Source organism: Ooceraea biroi, chromosome 8, assembly GCF_003672135.1.
Source record: "Ooceraea biroi isolate clonal line C1 chromosome 8, Obir_v5.4, whole genome shotgun sequence".
NCBI classification, from domain to species: domain Eukaryota; kingdom Metazoa; phylum Arthropoda; class Insecta; order Hymenoptera; family Formicidae; genus Ooceraea; species Ooceraea biroi.
The window spans coordinates 6,265,427-6,287,289 of record NC_039513.1 but is presented as its reverse complement, the minus strand read 5'-3'; the positions used below and the strand labels follow the sequence as shown (position 1 = coordinate 6,287,289).

The following is a 21,863-nucleotide window of genomic DNA, read 5'->3' as shown; positions in this document are numbered from 1 at the left end:
TTATTCATTCATATTTATTTTTATTATTAAATATTCAATATGTTTAGACTGAAAGAAACATAAATAAGCTTGGATTTTGTATAGCTATGGTTTGCAATCCAAGTTCTTGATTTATTTTGATTAATTCACAAAGCGTGTCAAATATGTTTCTGTTACCTTTGAAATTAATAAAAAAACATATTAATTTTCATTTCCTCTTCAGTAGCTGTCGAGAAATCATCATAAGAAGCATATGATCGATGCACACGTATGGATCCGGGATTGTGTTGAGGAAACCGGCAGTGCCTGCGAAATACCGGTCGACCTCCACGAAGTCGTTCCATTACATTAATCCACTTCGTGTCCACTCGTCTGCACGCGAATAAGTTTCGTCGTAAAGAAAATCAGAGGAATCTACTACGCCAAAACGCGTTAGCAATCGAGATTCGTATTTCAAGGAACTACAAAATAGGAAAATTCTTTCGAAACCACGTAATCGCGACATCAACGTTTAGAACGGTGAAATTATTTTTACTACGACGTAGTTTCCTTTCTTCTTTTTTGTCGCTTCTTATTTGGCGACTCGCCTTGTGATAGCGACAACGCTTGTCGCAATGGTCGTTCGCTACAATCGGAGGAAATTGTAGTTCATCTAATTACCGTGTCCTCCTGTCAAGCACGACGAGAAGCCAAAGCGCGGCTTTCTATTCCTTTCGCCGGTGAAAACCGAAGTTTGCGCGTATATAACGTCTGTGAAGCAATCGATGATTTTCGAGTGACTTGCAATGCCAAAAGGCTCCCTTTATGAAATTTCGTAAAACGCTGCGAGTTATAAAGAAATTATTGCCCGGGAAATTTATAAGCGATCTGGGATAATATTCTCGATAATGTGCCTTTATTCTATCAACACAATCAGTATTATTAGCGACTCGTAATATGTTTTATGTTATTATCGAACGTTATTATCACTCTCTCTCTATTACACTTAGTGCGTTTAATCTACCAAAATAGCAACGTTCTATTTTATGTCGGCTTTGTTTTTGTTCTTATTCTGGCCGAAGCGTTTATACACACACATATTTATATGGGTTTATACATATTATGAATTATATTTCCTCATATTATAATTTTTTGTTTTAAAAAAAGTATAAAGTAAGATGATTTACAATAGTACAAATGAAATTTTTTTCTGATAATAAAATATTATATTAACGAAAAGACTAAAAATATAAATCCTATTTCTTCAATAATTATAAAGAAGTATCATTATAAATTATATTAAGTACGAAGTAACTCTTCTTGATGTTTATACATCATCACATCAGATCTTAAAAGTAGACTGTACAGGTCCACTGCGGCCAAAAATTTATTTGCACTATGTACGCATTGCAGATAATATTGTTACATCGACATTGTACGTGTCCGTTAGTTTTCTCGAAATCTTTTCTCTCTTCATACCCATGCATCACTTTCCAGAATATTATGCTCTGAGAACTAGGTCCATCGAGATGTATTGTTGCAAAAGCACGAGACTCGGTTAATTATCGAACGAGATTTTCACTTAAGCGCCCGTTCTCTTATCTGACCTCTTTTTCGCTTTCATCAGTTAAAACCATGGGAGATGCAATCGCCACTTGTTTGGTGTTAATATTTAATCGCGCAACGATGGAATGGATAAATGGATATATTTTTAATCGCAATTTAATTATAAAATTTTTATTATTTAATAGATTACATTCATCTGTGTTACCTTTCGAAGAACATGATAGCCGTGAAATTTTAAAGTATTCATCACGCGATATATTCGTTTAAGACAAGATTTGCACTGACGAGGTGAGAGTTTTTCTTTTTCTCCGAACAAGCAAGCCCACCGGAACTTACGTCACAACGATGAAAGCTGGTCGATAACGACGTGTGTACGTCGTGTAATGCGAAGAAGCGATCATACAAACAAGAAAGATGTCATTAACCCTTTTGTCCTTGCGCGACTAATTCTCTAAATCAATGTCATAGACTTAGGGTATCCTCGCTCAGAATAACAATGAAAATTATCTACCTGATTACATCACATTTCGATTCTTTAATTGGTATATAATTTTAGAAATCGTTATATACATTGCGGTATTAGAAAATCTTTTATATTCATGAAGCGAAACGTTGAGAACTTGATACATGAGAAACGTTGCTAAAGAAATTATTTATTACCTACTCAAGTTACGCTTATATCAAATTATCTTCTTAATTTACTTTCGATTACTTTTACTGAAATCTAGAATAAAAATTATGAAATAATTTTCTATAATGAATTTCTTCTATAATGAAAAGTATGCTTTAAACAGTTAAGAAAAATAAAAATGCGCGCGGAAAATGAGGTAAAAGAAAAGTCGCTTTCGCCGTTGATCTCAAGATATAGTTTGATCATTCATAATAATTCAAGAACGAGGTAGAATCATATACGCGCTAACGCGCTGCTCACCTGCCTTACTTCCGTTAGCGCAATGCACCAGCTTCTGTAAACAAGCGCAAATAACGCATTTTTAATGCCAACACCTTGAGAAATCAGAAATCAGTTGTACGCGGAAGAAAAGTCACGCGTGCTTGTTATAACATTCCTATCGTCGTACGGTACAATCCTGGCATTCACATGCAGTCCACACAATGTACAAGAGAGTTTTATTATGTTTAAAAACTTTCCATTCTATATATTTTAACAGCAATAAATATTATAATAATTATTATTACTACAAAAACATTTTTTTGCAGAACCGTTCTACAGAACTGCCAGTGGTTTTCACAAATTTAAATTAAATTTATTCTTTATACCATATCCATGGCCTCATCTTTTTAGGATTTTAATGTAATTTTCAATGATAAATGATTAAATCTTACATTGGATTAAAAAAGAAATATAAATTTTAGATAATAGCATATTTATGCATGAGAAAGGACGACATTTATCATCTGTAATATGTAACATCCGTAATTTTGTAGATTTTTAGAAGAAATATTTCGGAAACATATTTTCAGTTTTGACATTTATTGACATACGTTTGCTATAATGAGATTGCAAACATATATTCTTATATCTGCAAAGTATAAAATTACGTATTCGGGATTTACTCCTTTAAGTATTCCGCTTTGAAATAAACAAGTGTTTAATATGCATCATAATTAGTGATTAACTAGTGCATCTTAAAAACTTTTTTATTACCCATTTCGAAGTGAAATAATCTCGAATAATCTCGAAGTGAAATACGCAAAAAGTGTGAGTGTCGAATCAATCCAATGTGTGATTTCATACTTTGGAGTGACATAATAAGAGCGCTGGTGCATATTTTCTAATTACATAATTTGCAAATTATGAGTGATCAAAGGTGACATTGTAATTAGCGGTAATTAAATATTCTATCTCAGCATTTGGCATTCCGAAGATTGTGTCATAATAACGCAGTGCGTCTCGGAAGTTCCAAGGGTGAGGCTGATGATGCGAAAAATCATTTTGTCAACTTGGTTGCAGCGTTGTTAACAGAGTATTAACTTTTTTCAATCTGATGTCTGATGTAATGGCCGTATCGTTTTTTTTATTTACAGTGCGAATGTATAGTTTCTCTCGAGGCCAAAGTCGGTATTATTATTCAAGGTTTATGAGTATCCTTAGCTTGATATTATCTATTTTAAATAGTACAATAAATTAGAGACATAATAAAACAATAATTAAAATATAATAATAATAAAATATAAATATACAAGTATGTAGATGTACATCCGTACATACATATACATGTAATATAAAGATACAATATAATATATGTAGTGCAATGATAACACAATAACAAATCATCTTGCACAGAAGGTTTTTAAATCAATCCATTCAAGAATTTTTAAAACTTTTCGTTTTATAAACGAATAAAATATAATTTGTAAAAAGCATTGTTTTTCTCTCTGTTTTTAATGTATAAATAATAACGATAACAATGTTTTTAGAAGTTAGTTACAAAGTATGTTGTATAACGCGTGTTGTAATGATGCATGGAAAATGTCAGACTGAAGCAAAGTACAACTATTAGATTGGATTAGTCTCAAACAGGCGAATAATATTAGACTGTCTCGTGTGAATTTCTCGTCGCAGTTGTTTGAATAATACAGAAATTATCGGTGATCCCCTAATTAAAGGGTTAAGGTCGCTGTCAGTTCTGTTGATATCCGCAAACAAAGGCTTCATCTTATTATTTTGCCGTTAAAACTGACATGCGTTTCAAGCGATAAGAGTGCTCTTTATTATCGGTATATTTCTCACGTGCACTTGAACTACTATTATCTCTGCAAATCGATAGAATTCTTGTAGCTTCTTTATTAATTCGACATGCCATATTTGATTTAGAATGTTCGAGTCTCCTTTATCACAGATGCTGTTATAAAGCTTTTCGAGTGCGTCGATTAAGCATACGATTAAACACAAAAAGATATTAGTATATTTCATATATCTTATATATTATGTAAGACCATAAGAAACTCGCGCCATTACGAGATGCGACTGTGTGGCCAAGTGCATTCTGTGAAATATTATTTCTCAGAATCTGCAGTGGGAATTTTTTGTTGAAGAACGTTATTACATTCATCATTATTCGAACGAAAAATAATATTGTGAATATACTTAAAATGTTAACAATTTCTCCTGAAAATATTAAAATTTGTCGAACGTTTGAGTGTCAGCTGACAGTTTATCAGTTGCACGGATGACGATTATTGCCGCAGGATAGTTAGATTAAAGGTATTACATTGTAAACTCAATGATGTATCGAGAATCCCGGAAGAAGTCGCGCAAAAACTCGTAGTCTTCTCCACGTTAACCCACATTTATGTCCTCGATTGTCGCCTATTACGATGTTCTCGAGTAGCGATTGCCGATCATGGACGCACTAGCGGAAACTGGAACCGGGTTAGTTTTGGTAGAGACCTCGTTTTCGATATTGTAAATTTGCAGGGTCGAGCTGAAGCGTTTTCGCATTAGCTCATCTGCATCAGTTACAAAATTTTTTCACGTCGAATACGATATCTCGCATTAGATATTTAGAAATTGGTAACACAGATTTCATATCTTTTAGAGATTTTAATGTATGAATAACCAGTTAATTCCGAAGTAACTTGTATCGAGCGAAGTTCCATGAATCTTGTATATGAGCTCTGCGGAATTAAATTTTTACTGTTTCAAATTTTGTAATATTACTAATTTGATGTGAGAAATAATCGATTTTATTAATAAGACTTTATTAATTGCCATTCATCGTCAATTCTAATAATCGCCAAACGTTAGCAGTCCAAGGAAAATGCGTCAAATGTTTTGTTAGAGAGAGAATCAATACCAAATTAATGCGGGAACCTACAGGTGACAACTATTAAATATTATTAGTCACTACAAAGATAATGCTACAAAGATAATGATTGGAATGCCTTACAATTAGTAAGAAATGCCATGACGGTCATGCTTTAACTTTATTCGAAGTCCGTGGCTCATTTCAAAATAGTCACCGCGCTTCACTTATACAATCTCGAATTGTGTCATTATTATTATTTTCCGAAACTCTCTTGAGCTGAAAGAGGTTGCGAGATAACGGAGCAGTGCGCGAAAGAGAAAGATTTCAGTAGCGGAGTTCGTAATGTGAGACAAGGACAATTTTATTACAAGATAAAGTCGCAGGAGAAAGCAAGAGAAGTTTATAGAGGCGCAAGCGCAGACACCTACGTCACCTGGGTGAAAGAAGAAGCGAGAGAGGCCACCGCGTCATCAGGAGCGTTTCTAGATCTATGAGGCCGCAGTTTCAGATCTCAGAGTTCAAGAGGACAGAACTTCGAAAGATTTGACAATGTTGTCTATTGCAGTTGAAGAAATTGGGTTTCTAATTTATCTCTGAATTTTATAACTTGATAGTTACTTAATCTTAATTAATTTTACAAGTAAAAATAATTATAATCGCTTAAGCTTGATTATCATACAGGTCATCTGTGGCTGTTGCCCAAGTTTTCTATGTTTCTCCAATGTTTCTGTTGATTCTACTTAGCTTTAGTTTTTATGTAATCAGAATTCATGCTTCAACGAAGAAAGATAGATGAAAGAATTAAGAATGGAGTCTCATGGGAAACTCACGAATAAACCCAAACGCTCCTGTGTCGCGGAAGCAGGAGGAGTACCGTACGGGGGACGACGGAAGAATGAAGGAGCGGCAGCAGCAGCAGCAGCGGACTCAGAAGTAGTAGTAGTAGAAGTAGTAGGCTTTGAATAGGCTCAGCAAAGGGGGCAAAGTGGAGCGGCAAGTGGGGGCAGAAATAAATCGTTCACCTGAGCCTCGGCGCCGACGGGATCAGCGGTTTCGCAGTGTCCCGGCCGATCTCGCACTGTTCGCACCACGTTCGCCAGGTCGCCCGCTTACGCCTACGCACGCATACATACATACGCGCACATTCCGGTTCCGCTCGATTTCGTTTCGGTTCTCTCCTCTCTTTCTCTCCCTCCCCTTCTTCTTCTTCTTCTTTGACTGGTCTCTTCGCGATCTCTCTTATCCGGTCCTCCCCGTTGATCCTCCTTTCTCTGCCTCCTTCTCGTTTCTCTCTCTCTCCGTTTCTCCTTTTGCTTCTCCCTCTTCTTCTCATTCCTTCTGCTCGTATCTGCATCCTTACGCCGTTCCCTCCTCCTGCGTTGTATGCCTCTTCCTTGCCGAAGAGTATCATCACCGATCGTTCCCACGATCACTGTCGCGACCGCCAGCGGTCGAGGAGGCAGCAGTCGTTGCGCGTATCTGCGTGTAGTACTCGTCGCGTGCACCAACCGGACTCGAGGAGGATCAGCGAGGATCGCGCGATTGTAACTGGTATCGCTGTGAGCAGTCGATCGGTCTTGTACGTGGAAGATTCATCGTTGGGCAGGACATGTCCTGATCCGTGTAAGACGCCTGTCCGGAACGGTGCGACGACGAGAACAACGACGACGAGCAAAGAGAGACGACGAGCGAAAGAGAGGCTTGCCTTCTTCTTGTCTGGATCAGCATCTCTGGCACGCTCGACGACCCGACCGGCACACTTAGCGTGCACCGAAAGGAGGATTGACTTTCTCCGGTTGATAGGCAAGCTGTTTGCACCAGCAAGTTCTTCGGCTTCGCTGCGAGAGAACGCGACGAGAAGGAGGAACAATAACGCGCAGGCACGAGGATAAAAAATCACGTCGCTGAATGACGCTACACGAAAGTCCTCTTTGAGAAACTTTGGTGTGTCCTGTGTCTGGAATAATAACAGCGGAAACGCACGCTCGCACTTCCGATTTCGACGACGGTGATCTGATCTCGTGCTGTGATCTCGGCAAGTGAACACTTCGGTGAACGCTTCGATCAGAATGAGGGTGCATCGCGGGATCTGCGCCAAACTGCAGGGCGGCTTCCTCAGACGATGGTGTAAGTATCCGTCAAGGTCTGATCGTATTGTATCGTGATGTGAATGAATAGATTTAAAACGGATATTAGGATCATTGTACTCGTTCTCATAATTAAGAAGAAACATTCTTAAGGCATGAGCTATTCCATTCATTGTTATGTTACTCCTATACTAAAGACCGCAAAAGACACTTTTTCGCATCCAAATGAGAATTTATTTTCAACCGTTTTGCTATAAAATATTTTTTTTTAATATACTATTCAGTTATGTCTTTGATTACATGTTCACAAAAGTTCAGACAAATACTGTTTTGCCAAAATATGAGAACGTACTCATACACGAGTGGAAATTATTGATGCAACAATTGAAAGCAAAAATAAATTTCGATAAAAGATAAGATATTTTTCAATTAAATTCTATCTTTGAAATTAATTCAATTTTATTAAAACAAATTTTATTTAATTTTTAAACTATCAATGTTTTGGTATTCATTTTTTAAACAGTTCTGTACTTGCACATTTTTAAGCTGAATTTACCTGATTATTTTTAATAAACAAAACAGTAACAAAGACAGACGACACTCGTGCATGTGTTCAGTATGCACTTCGTACATTCATTCTCAGTGAGAATTTCTCACAGCTGTTTCAAAGACGGTTACGATATATTTTATTGTGCATGTGCCAAGTTTGCATATTTCGTGATTATATTGTAACATGCCTGATGATTGTCGACGCTGCAAATCGATCGATCAAACATCGTAACAGCACGCACTCCGACAACGATAACGGAATCAATGTGAAAAAATTTCTATGCAGACCCATAGGTAACCCTTAACGCCATTGATGGCCCAATTAAATCTCCCATTAACAGCTTTTATTACATTTTTCTGGACATATACAATAATTAATAGTATTAATAATTAAATAATAGTATTAATAATAATAATATTTAATAATTAGTGAGTAAAGAAATGTGGAATTGATTTGATAGAAAGTCGTAAATTTAGGAAATGTATTTATGTAATAAATGCAAGAAATTTCCTGTTTGCATAATATTAACACCTTTGCTAGCGTCACGTATGTGTGACGCACCGATTTCTTCAATTACTATCTGTAAACGTCACATATTTATGTGACTTTTTCCACTTCATTTTCATAAACACGAAGAAACAACTTATTGTTTTAATATAAAAAAATTACCAGGTGATCTGTGATGGTTTTTCAACTACATCGTGGTAGCAAACATGGTAATACATGTTTAATACATGTTACAATGTTTAACATTAAATCTTTAATCTATTGAATAATTTAATACAGGATTTAATATTGATTTGCTCATTCCAAGTTACTTTTATATCATCGATGTTAGGGAATTTATATGACTCACATTTCATCTGCAACGCGTAAACCGAGATTTCCATAAAATTACGCCTGATTCAACCGTCGTAACTAGCTAGCGCTGTGTGTCGAACGTGATATTAATCTTTCCCTTGACTACGTCTTCAAATTTCTATTTATTAAGTCTCCAGTTCCGCAAGTTGGCTCTTTTAAAACATCCTTATCGCTGATGTACTTCACGCGGTAATGCCCACGCGGTTCGCCTCGTTCGAAGACATGAATCGAGAGCTCTAGACCGACCAGGAGGCTGCGATTAACTTGATCATCGCAGCTAATATCACGGTTCTAGCCGCTGCTCTTAATTCGATTCAATGAATGTGTCATCACGCGCGCGCGCGCGCGTACGGACGACCACTACTGAATCATTGCGGTTTATTTAGCGCGGCATTGTACCGCCTCGCATGTTATCCGGTACAGCGGCAATAATATTGTCGTTGACACCTTAAGGACGTTATCACACATGCATAATATATACATGCTCGTGGATCGCATTTGTTACTTTCACCTCGATTTCGCGATATGGTCCGAAAGTTCTTTTCGCATCCGGCGTAGATCGGGTTCGTTGCACCAGCTGAGCGCGTGAAATGAAGCGTGCCCCGATAATTTCGGCGAGCTCTTAATAGTATATATAAAGTCGCAACGGGTCATTAATCCCCGCTGATTTCCGGAACATTATGAAATCTCTTATTAAAATTATTGAGGCACACGCACATCGCGCGTCAGCAAATGCTTCGTACGCTTGACGTTTTTATTATATTTCAATCTTGTTTCATTCGGAAATCAGGATCTACTCGTATCAAGATACTTAATTACTTAATTTGACGGAAAATATGGTCTTATGTAAATGGTGCAGGTATCTGCTGAAAGTTTAATTTTCTGTAATTTTCTTTTCTGTTCGCCGAATAATGGACAGGGAAGACTGCGCCTTACGTCATCCGTCAGGTTTCTATTGTCACTCAATAATATTTGTCATTTAACAAACGCGGAGATCATTCTCGTGTAGCAACAGTAAATACATTGAAGTTACGCGAATTTTATTCACATACTTGTGTCAGGAACGACATTACGATTCAAGATTAATTCCAAGGAAGAGTCACATTACGTTTGCTTTTATCATTCTTTCAACCACGCGGTGATGTAACGGACTATTTCCATAATATTCTTCCTGGATCTCGCCTATAACAGTACTTTACCGTAGAAGAACTTTAATCTCTCGTAGCTAATAATAGAAATTGTTATCAAAATTTTCCTAAATCAAGTTTGCAAACTTATTCGAAAATTTCTGAATAAAAAAATGGGCTGATAGAATAGTTATAACACTTTTTGTATGGATTTTTTAAAGAGACAAAAGTTCTTCAAATGCAGAGAGAGATCAAAATGATGAATATTATTATAATTAATTTCATTTCTACAAATTTACGAAGCTAATAAGATAAAATATAAAAAGTAATAAAAAATATTAAAATCCGTCTTCTTAAATAATCAAGACAGAAATTGTTCTAAGATTTTATTTTTTTTGTTTAATGCTTGCATCACTTTGATGGAATCTCATTTATGCATCAACGCATGTATTGACGCTAATCGTTCTAGTCGTTATGTACCAGCTATCCTTGTTAACAGGTTACAGTAATTTTAAAGGACGCTCCGTGATTAATATAACTAAACAGTTTACATGATTTTTTTTGTACATGTAAATCACAGTACAAAGCTCATTTCAAGACCTTATTCTTAAAAATGTTCCATTACAACGCATCCTGAAAAACCGATCAATTGATCAAAGTCCTTCGTGAATGGAAATGAAAGGAGCGCGTTATATATTCATAAGAATTAATAATTGTAGAATGGCATGAATAATGAACGTCATTCTTGAGAATTGTGTTTACTTGTTCATCAAAGGCTGAACTTTGCTACTGTTGAGGACCATTATACTTCGATCTACAAAGAAAATAAAACAGGGAAAGAAATGAGTTCCGCAATCATTAACGAGGTGCACATGGTATCATTGCCGTTTCTCTTTACAATTACTTGTTTGCATGTGCATGTAAGCCGTTCGATAGCATCCTCAACGTGAGAACGTCGATCGATATTTCCATGACGTAAAGCCGTATGCAAAACTCGCAGATAGGACTGTTTCATGAGAAAACAACAAACAGTTCGGTGCAATATCTAATTATGATTCACATTTTGCGAGATAGAAATATTTTAAAGTATAACTTGATATAAAGCAAACTTTGTAACCTTTAAATTAGAATTAATAAAGAGTTTAGTGTAGAAATAAAACAAGTTTTTGCAAACCTTTTATTTTATTTTATATGATTTATTCTAAATATATGTATATAGTTAATTAAATTCCAATTTATATATAATAAATCTTTTTATATCAATTGTTTTATTTCTTGTATTAAAATCTTTATTCTTTTTACTCTTATTAAGTTGCAAGAAATATTTTAGACATCTATTTATATCACATTATAGTCTAATAATCTTGCTAAAAATTAATAAAAAATTAAAAGTGATCAAAGATAACTAAAAATAATTCAAACTGGAGATAATATACATGAAAAAGTACTGCATTACGTTACTTAGCATTTTTCCTATCGAACGAGCGACACACTAAGAGCGAATGGTGTCTGAGACGGGCTCGCGGCGTGCTTTACATATTATGTAGTGATTGGCGTAAGAACAGGAAGCACTCTTATATAACAAGAAGCAATCATTGCACGCAGATACATACACACACGCACACTTTGCTATATACTATATATACTATCCGTTATGTTATATCTCCTGTTTGGACAAGGGTTTGTAATACCGATTCCTATTCTCGGCTCGCAGACAACGTTTGACGCTTGACGGCGAATGAAAATCGCCAACTTTGCATAAACTAGTTTCGTATTCTTAGAAAATTATTCCTTAGAAAAGACATACTAAAACCAATTGTGAAAAATTTACAAGAATATTGGTGAACTATAATGCGCGTGCCTTTTTCGATTTTCTCACAGACAACAGAAATATTATTTAGAAACGTGGTCTTTACGGAAATCTTAATCCTAATATTTATAATTTCTTATTTCCAAGATACTTCTATATTTTTTCTAGTGTTTTATAGCAGAAGCTCTCTTTTGTATGTTCTTCTTCAATTTTATAAAGATAGAATAATAATTTTCGTGTTATTTATGTGTTACTTTGGCTTTTTTAGCGCAATCCTTAAACAATAGTCTTAAAAGTTAGTAGGTGCCTTCCTCGTGCAGCATAAACAGCCATTTCTACGTAGATTTTCGATACGTGTTTGTTACTCATTCCCGATATTTTGTGGTGAACGGTTCTTCGATACAAGGGATATGTTTTTCGATATTTTACCGCTATTGATGCAAATTTCGACCCCATTATCGGTAATAAAGAAAACGTCTGTAATAAAATGTTCGCCGTTCCATCGTTGTATTTGATATTTTCTGGACTTAGCGAAACATCATTGCAAGACCCGAGTATCGATGATATGTATTATAAGACTATGAGTATGATCGATAAATGCTACCGTCTTCGTGTCGCACTTCTGACATGAGTAATCGTCGCCGATCAAAGTGTCAAGAGGCATGAATTAAAAAGCCCAAGTGAAGGTTTCGTCGAAGGTTGTGAGATTTTATACGCGCCGTATTGCATTGTGTATTGTGACCCACGGAAACTTTACGCTCGGTAATGTAATAGGAATGCGCTCTTGCAATATATCGCAATGAATATTGAAACTGGTTCGAAAAAGCGAATTAGGGATTGATATCAGATACGCTACTCGACGAATGTTTAATGATTGTAAAGTCCAGCTGCCTGCTTATACAGCCAATATTGTAGTAACTTTAAGTAAATTTTACCGTTGCTGTATAGGTATAACTATAACTTTACAAATCAAACTTTGTACAAAGAAAGTCGGTAATTATTAGGTCAGTGTATAAATTCTTGCCGACAGGTCAATGAATGAATCACCTCAAGATGATTCCTTCTTTTGACGTGGTATTCGTGTTGCCGGAAAGATGGGAAAAAGCTGTAGAAATCGACAAAAAATATGTTGATTGATTTATGCTGTATCGAATGTTTCATTTCAATAAAGAAAAATTGCAAGGATAAATTGATTCCTCCGAGTTCATAAAGATCACAGTTGAAGAAGTTTTAATGAGAGGCACAAGTAAGATTTTAATCTTTGAGACTGGAATTATGCAAGTGCACTCCTACTGGACAAAGAACATCCTCAGCATGTATGTCCACGTAATTAGCACTGACCATCATTTGTCACTATACTAATCGCAAAACCGGCAAGGACTTGCACCGACCTAATATAAAATCGATTCTTAAACAATGTTATTTCCAAAAGCCGTAACAAATATTATTCCATTCTTTTTGGTATTCTTCAGAATCTGAACAGGATCTACAAGCTAATACTTATTAACTAATACTTGATTTATAATATCTCAAAAGAGAGAAATGAATTACTATTGGGTTGGCCAAAAAGTAATTGCGTTTTTTTCCAATAGATGGACATACATGTTTTGCAATGTAACTAACTTCATTCTAAACCGCAAATTCATTATGTAGGTTAACAATTCACAGTTCAAGCTTGTTTTAAAAACAGAAAGTACACGATTTCGTTAACAATTGTTTGTTTGCCGTCGATTTCAAAATAGAAAATCAAAAAGAACATTTTCGTCATATTTTGTTTTATTACTTCCGAAAAGGGAAAAATGCTGTGCAAGCTCATAAAAAGTTATGTGATGTATATGGCGAAGATGCTTTAAAACTGCGGCAGTGTCAAAATTGGTTTACTAAATTTCGATCTGGAGATTTTAATGTGAAAGATGCATCACGCTCAGGAAGGCCAATCGAAATTGATGATGACAAAATAAAGGCACTGATCGATTCCAATCGGCGTTTAACGACACGAGAGATTGCTGAGAATCTTAACATATCGAAATCGAGTGTTGAAAACCATTTAAAACGACTTGGATACATTAGTAAGCTCGATATTTGGGTACCACATGAGCTCAAAGAAATTCATCTCACTAAGCGTATTGACATCTGCGATTCTCTTTTGAAACGTGAGGAAAATGATCGATTTTTGAAACGTATGATAACAGGCAACGAAAAATGGATCGTCTACAACAACGTCAAACGAAAAAGATCGTGGAGCAAGCGTGATGAACCTGCTCAAAGCACTTGAAAAGCAGATATTCACTAAAGAAAGATTATGCTGTCAGTCTGGTGGGACTTTAAAGGTATTGTGTATTTTGAGCTGCTTGCAAGGAATCAAACCATTAATTCAGACGTATACTGTCGTCAACTGGATAAATGAAATGATGCCATCAAACAGAAACGTCGAGAATTGGTGAATCGCAAAGGTGTTGTGTTTCACCATGATAACGCTAGACCACGTACAAGTTTGGTCACTCGTGAAAAATTGTTGCAGCTTGGATGGGATGTGTTACCATGATGTTACCACATCCACCATATTCGCCAGACCTGGCACCATCAGATTACCATTTGTTTCGTTCTTTGCAAAACGCCTTGAATGGTAAAACCTTTACTGCTGATGAGGATATCAAATCGTTGTTGGAATTGTTTTTTGCTGAAAAAGATAAGAACTTTTTTGAGCGCGGAATCATGAAGTTGCCTGAAAAATGGCAAAAGATAATCAAACAAAATGGACAATATATTGTTTAATAAAGTTTTTGTTTCCCATGAAAAATTCGCCTTTTATTTATATAAAAAAAAACGCAATTACTTTTTGGCCAACCCAATAGATATCAAAATATATTATTATTTTATAGTCTCCTTTTATAATCATTTTGAGAGTGGAAGTCTGTAGAATTTTATTTTTAATTTTAGTTAATCCTGTATAATTTCGTTTCAATTATATTAGCCTCAGGATAGTAAATGCTTCGCTGATTTTGAATTTCGAATACTAAAAACGATAATTTCACGCGATAAATTTCTCCGGATGCTTTTCGACGCGCTTATTTCTCACAAACGCGGCAATCGACAAAAGTCTGACTGGAGCCTTCGACGTGTTTTTGGGTTCAACGAACTTTGTTCATTCACATTCCCATCGAATCGTTGAAACGGGGAAACTCGTCGTTCTCATTACGGACCTTTATTTACGGTAGCAATCGGCTGCAGAGGATTCTATCTTTAAAAGAGATTACAAAACGTGTGAACGAGCAAAGCCAAAGGAAAGCCGAGGCAAAGCGGAGCACGAAGTTTGAATAAGATTTATCTACCTCTCTATTTACTTATTTGCATTCCTATGGATGCAATACGCGGTCCCGTGAGCACGTTTATCTTTCTTCGTCTATCTTTCCGTCGAAGCTTATCTGTCGGAGCATCGGTAGCGGAGTAACTTGCTTAAGTAATCTGTCAAATATTTGTGCAAGTTAATATCTTATAATTAAATTTAAATCTCAATTTTTGCATTTAATTGTCGCTACATTATTCCCTAGTTCGAGTACGATAATATGTTTCAAGTTATTCAGTTATAATTATCGTTACAAAAACTGTAACTACTTTCTCCTTCATTAAGGCATAATTGGACCACAATTTCTCATTCGTATAATATCAGGAGTTTTACTTTTGCATCCTCCATTTTTTGAAACTTAAACAATTTGTTTGTATGATCCAACTCAAGAACTTTCGATCCCTGAGTATTCTTATCGAGGAAAAGTCAATTCAATTTTTGTGACAAGGAACATCGCGAACGTGTGCATCAAATATGCTCGCGGTTGCAGAATAAAAGATGATATGTGTATGGAACACGCATATAGAAGCGTAATTGCTCGCTCGATCCTTTTACTCCTTAGACTAGTTTTCGGGGAAGTATTTTCATTTCGAGAAAGCTGTCGAGGTGGATTACTGGAGGTCGGCTATACTCCAACTTACTCCAGCGACTCGCCGGCCCGGAGACCAACGACTGGCTGCGTTATTGGCTCGGTAGGAATGCAGTATTTGATCGGCGAGGCGGTGCACGCGGAACGAGTCTCGATTGAACGAAAACCTGCCTTGCGTCTTTTAGCAGCTTGCCAAGGCGGCTCTCAGGTACGACGGATTCTCAGATTTCCGTCGGGCAAAATCGCATGGCAGTAATTAAGCAACCGCAGCTTGCTGCACGTACGAATTCACTCTTTATTCCCGTCGGCGGGATCTTGATTCATAGATTAAATATGAGGATGTCTAAAGTAGTTCTATTGTGTTAAAATAGTTAGAATTTCTTAAAATTTTTTAAAAAGAGAAATCGACTCCGTGGTTATCTGACTATGAAGATAAAGATCAGATATATGTATTTAGAAATTCGTTATAATGATCAGTTATCAAATAAAGGGAAAACTAAGCTTTTGTAATTTTTATCATTATTATTACATATAAGATGTGAAAAGTGTAAGGCAAGTGCAAAATATTTTTGCACCCTAAATGTTAAAAAAACGGCAGGAACAAGCGCCGCTGTCATTGGAGTCATCCTTTGGTTCAAAGTAATAAAAAGTAATAAAAGTTGTGTAACAGGTTATTGTTTAGCGGGCTGATATTTGACGTAAGCGAGATCTTTATTCCGCGTGAGCGAAGGCGATCCAGCGGAAGAGGCTCTCGGTTGAAAGGTTAATAAGAAGCAACGATGTAATAGTCACGCGAAGATTAGTATAGTGACAAATGATGGTCAGTGCTGATTACGTGGACATACATGCTGAAGATGTTCTTTGTCCAGTAGGAGTGCACTTGCATAATTCCAGTCTCAAAGATTAAAATCTTACTTGTGCCTCTCATTAAAACTTCTTCAACTGTGATCTTTGTGAACTCGGAGGAATCAATTTATCCTCAAAGTCGTTCTTACATATTGACAGAAAGAGAGAGACAGAGGAAAAGAAAAAAAGAGAGAGAGAGAAATAAGAAAGTTTTATCACGACTTGGAATTAAAGCAAAAAAATACGAACGCAAGACAATGCGGAAGGTACGGCGAAATAATGTACTCCGTAGTAATGATGTAGGTTTTTGAACAACGCAAGAAACATTGAGGAATGTTCACCGTAGCGTGCAATTTCAATTTCGTCGAAAGCATTTTCAATTTCATCGTTAGCAACAGAATAGAGAAAGAGGGGGGGAGGGGGAAGAAAAAGAGAGAGAGAGAGAGAGAACAAGAGAAAGAGTACTTTCGTGTGTTTTTCATACTTTCTCTCGGTGTCGCCGCTGTCTTACCATCAGTTTAATGATCGCCTCCGTAATCCGCATTAAACCTACCTACGATGAAATCGGGATCAGGCTCGGATGCGTGGCGTGGCATGGCGTGGTGTGGCGTGTGTCATAATCGCAGAACGTTAACGCAGTTTCGCCCCGGCGCGGGCCGCGCAAACTGTGTCGGTATAATTAATGACGTCCGACGTATGCAGGAGACGTGTATTCTTATCATGCGAGTTTCTGCGAAAGCGTGCCACTCACGGGAACGTGAGCGGCTAGAATTCACGGAGGTTGCGCGATCACAAGCGCGATCACCAGCCTCCGCGACACCGTAACATCCACGGGACGTGTACGGTCGATTGCGGCTTAACGTCGTCGCAAAGAAGAATTCATTCCACGTGTGCGTTGTTTTTAAATGACTGTCCAAGATTTTCGCAAGATTATATTGTGTAACGTATAAATTATAATACCAATCTTTTAAAGGAATCAACAAGGATATTTTCGAAATATTTCTGATTTAGAGTGATTGAGGTTGATTTGCTAGGAAATATTATATATATATATATATATATATATAAATAAATAACGCAGATAATAATAATATATATAATAACGACTGACACGCACGACAAATATCTGCATCACGAAAGTCATCGGAGAAAAAGGGAGATTGCAGAAATGTTTTTTATCAAAACACATTCGAATACGATTAACATACAAAGGGATACTGATAGCTTTCCTGTTGTCTACGAATCTGTTTTGAACAGAATCTAGACGTTTGTCGTGCGTGTCAGTCGTCCCGTGTTCCTCACGAGAGATGTATCTCTACGCGACTCGTCCATGTATTGAATTTAGTTATTTTTCAGCCAGTAAGTGTTATTTGATTCTAATTGTTTAATGTTTTTACAGAAAATTAACTATTGTTGCACTTGATAAGGACCCAAATTGGGGTCGAAACGTTGTGCGTTCTTTCCATCAATAAAGTTGCCAGTGTTGGTCGCTTATTTATCTACGTTATTTATTAATAATTTTCTGGCGTCACAAAGTGATTTTTCTATATTATATATGTGTGTATGCATATATTTATATATTCTAGAATTTATAAATTGTGTAAAATTCTATTCACGTGTTCCAAATTCTTAAAGCAATTATTTCTGATCAATTTTTAATATTTTAATAAATCCTAAATATTTTTTGTATGTAAAAGCCAAATGTCAATTATTACCTTTGACGCAATTAGCTCTTTGTATAGGACGATTATGATCATAATAATAATATACATAACAATCAAGTGATCGTTCATTAATCACGCGATGATTAAATGAAATAACAATTTTACTAGCGAGGACCGTGTGCGACAAGTAATGCATTACAAATATTAATGATTTGCATTATTTTCAAAGTGGAAAATTGCACTTACACTAATGTTCTTGTACGCATTCCTCAAGCCAATCGTTTTTCATCTTCTTAAAGTGAAAAAAAAAGAAAGAAAAGTGTTTGTCATCTCTCACGTGCGCTTCATAACTGCAATCATCTGAATGGCAATAAAAAAGAAATCGTCTTATTTCTTTAGATATATTGATGAACACGTGTGTGAAAAAAAAAGATTGGAAGAACAGGTTTCGCATGTTTGCCACTTGGAGATATGCGCGGCCGATACCTACCTCTCGCTTATTTGCAATTGCAATTTGCGGTGCAACAAATTTATCTAGCCGAGATAATCCATGCGCGCGGATCGATCTTGAATTGTCTTGAATCGCTCTGGAAACTAACTCTGGAGACTTTCACTCGCTTTTTCGCGACAAACCACTGCGAGGCGAGGCGAGCGCGCGCATGCACGCGCCGCTATTTTTTGCGCCACCGCACCGTTTGGACCACCGTCAACCCCGTGCGATGCACGGGAGGTGGAGAGCGAGCTGAAGTTTGCGCCCGAGTAAAAGTTAAGAACAGTCGTCACACACAATATGAGCGAGTCCCTCTCTCTCGCGGCAATCGCCGCAAGTTAGATGGAAAGATGAGAAACGTTCTTTCGTGCCCGCGAGAAATTACGAAAGTAGCGGCCGCATTGTCGCAACGCTTATCTTTACATACAATTCATCCAGTTTCGTAATGTACCGTGCGACGGGGAAAAGAGGAAGGCAAGGCAAAATGGCAAGGGAGCCGTTTCCAACGCCCTACGTGCCAATTACACGCTTATCTCGAGCACATCTCTTGCGGGACGGTAGCGGCGTCGGCTAGATTAGATCGTCCGATCGTTCGATCGTCATTTTCGACCTACTTAAATCAGGTTCTCGCGCAGGTCCACGCGGGTATACCGCTAGACGTCAACAATCGCCAGGCGCAAAATTATGAAAAACGATGGGAGGTATACATTAAGCTGATTTATCTTGCTTTACTGAATGTGCGCGCGATATTTGTTGACGCATGCGGATCGTCCGCACGATCCGCTCGTTTCAGGCAGCGATACTATAATAATCGTCCGGCGCAGATGCAGGTAGAAGTTAGAAAGTTTCTGCGTGCAATGGTGCTACGTAAATTATATGTGCGTAAATTACATGTACAGCGATATGCATACAGAGCGCGTTGAAGAAAAAGGAACATATTAAACAGATGTTTTTTTCGCCCTACTTCGACGTAGCGGGTATAACGGGAATCTTAAAACTATGATATCGCGCCGACCTAACGCACGCGTTCCCCCATTAGCACTTTTAAATCCATCTTAATTATTCAATCTTAAGCCCGTAACTATCAATATTTCGCCATTTTTTCCCTCAGTCCGTTATCCGGTAACTGTGATTGAGGGTACTTCCGGCGGAACCGAGACATCGGGCGGCTGCTAGAAAGAGATGGCGGCTCCCACGAAGGTTATTTTGCATTGTCGAAAGATTCACGATAATATCGGACACGCGTGAGAACGGATTATCTCAAAGTGGGAACTGGAGCGCCGAAAGTTTTGTTCTCTACAGTTCTACACTCTACACAAGCGCTCTACCGTTTCGCGCGCGCGCGCGCGCGCGTGCATCCGCTCATTTTCCAGGTGAGCGTAACATTTGTTTTCTTTTCTTAATCACGGAAAAATCAGAGAGAGAGAGAGACCTGTAAATCGCGTGGAGAACGGAGAACAGCTCTCCGTGAGTAACGCGCAAATTGCCAACACGTGGCAATCGTGATGCGCGATGCTGATAAGCGCACGAGAATCGAACAAGATTTAAAAAAAAAAAACCGTCCATCCTTCATCTCGTAACTCGTATTTCGAGACGTGCGCTGCTTTAAGGATATTAAAGCCAAAACAATGTGTTTTTATGTGAAAAAAAAGACAATAGATTTGCCCAAATTGTCTTCACGTAAATTGAATAATTTAGAAATACGCAGAGTAACGCACAATAATGCGCACGCAGTCACAGTATAATTCGTTCAAAATATTACTTTGAACGCCCGATCGAGGTAGCATTCGCTTCCGCATGGTCGTCACGGAATTTCTGGTGGAATTTTCGCGCGGTCAACCTTGGATGCATCGCATAGTGAAGTTTCGCGCGGTGAATAGGCATACGATTGCGCGGAAAAACAATAGGAGGAACTTCCGCGACGCTCATCGGAGCGCGCGTTGTGTAGCTCGTGCCGCAATTTTTCTTCGCGCCTATTCCTATACACATGTGCATGCACGTTATAGGAAATCCTTTCACCTTTTTCCTTCCGTTCTTTTTTTTTGCGCATTGTCCTGCCCGTCTTTCTTACTCGCGTATGAGTAATACGTGTGCGTCATAAGACTTTCTTTCCCGTCTTCTTCCTAAGAAGTGTTCGCTCGTGTTCGCCCCTTCTGTCTCGCCGTTGACGACGGCGCAATTATATATCGCGAAAACGCATCTGCATCGCGTGCGTGTGTCGCGCTTATTACAGGCTCGGTATATTTTGTCTCGCCAAGGATAGCATTACTTCCTCGCGATTGTCGCGCTGACCAGATAACGTGTGCTTCCGGTTTTCCTCTCTATTCCGCATCGCTTGATTACTGCACTTCGCCGTTGCCGTTCGCTGTTACATCGCACTTCGATGTAATTACACTGTTTATCCTTGCGCTTTTCTCCGGCGAACTCAGCTAATTGGACAATTACGCGGTAAATAAAGACATTCTGTCAATTTATTCTACACTTGTGTGGGGTGTAAGCGGAATGCAAAATATCAGTCAGTCTCGCACAAAAGAATTGTTGAAAAACTACTTGAATACAAATCGCGAAAGAAATTGAAAGAATTTAAAGACCGAGTCGAGATGATCCTGAAGTATCTATTAGAATCTTGGAATACTGCAAGCTTCAAAACGCTTAAGGCACATTGAAGTAACTTTGACGCATTTATCATTTACACGTGAGGCCGCTTAATGCTGTATGGAAAATTAAATTTACATTGCCAATGTAAATTACGTAATAGCATTATGTAAATTTACGCCTGTAATAGTCGATCTCAAAATTACCCATTATAATTAACAGCAGTATAATTTTACATGCAAATTTTTAGATTTTACAAACTCAATTCGCAGTAATAGTTGTTTGTCCGCGAAATTATCCCAGCGAAAATAGAACTTGCAAATATTTTTTTTACACTCTTAATTTATGTAAGAATCCTTATGCAAATAATTATATAAAAGCATCGATTCTTTTCCACCGCATTCCTGCAGCGCAAGCTTAAAGATTCTTTAGCCAAACTTATTTAACTGCGACTAATTTGACATCGTACATTTATCAGTAATCTAATTCATGGTATAATTCAATCATTGAACAGCGGTGCTTCGATCATGCGAGGATGCAATAAGGAAGACCAGTATTCCTGATCGATTTCCATGCGGAACCGTTGCTAGTGCTTCGCGATAAT

General features: G+C 37.4%; 1 protein-coding gene across 1 annotated transcript in view; it reads left to right on the top strand.

Annotated features, from left to right (window-relative positions):
• Positions 1–6,369: 6,369 nt before the first annotated feature.
• Positions 6,370–21,863, top strand: part of LOC105287876 (scavenger receptor class B member 1) — a 31,045-nt gene continuing 15,551 nt past the window's right edge. Inside the window, exon 1 of the mRNA XM_011353721.2 lies at positions 6,370–7,421. Coding sequence (XP_011352023.1) covers positions 7,364–7,421 — 58 coding nt within the window. The 5' untranslated portion in view covers positions 6,370–7,363. The remainder of the gene's footprint in view (positions 7,422–21,863) is intronic.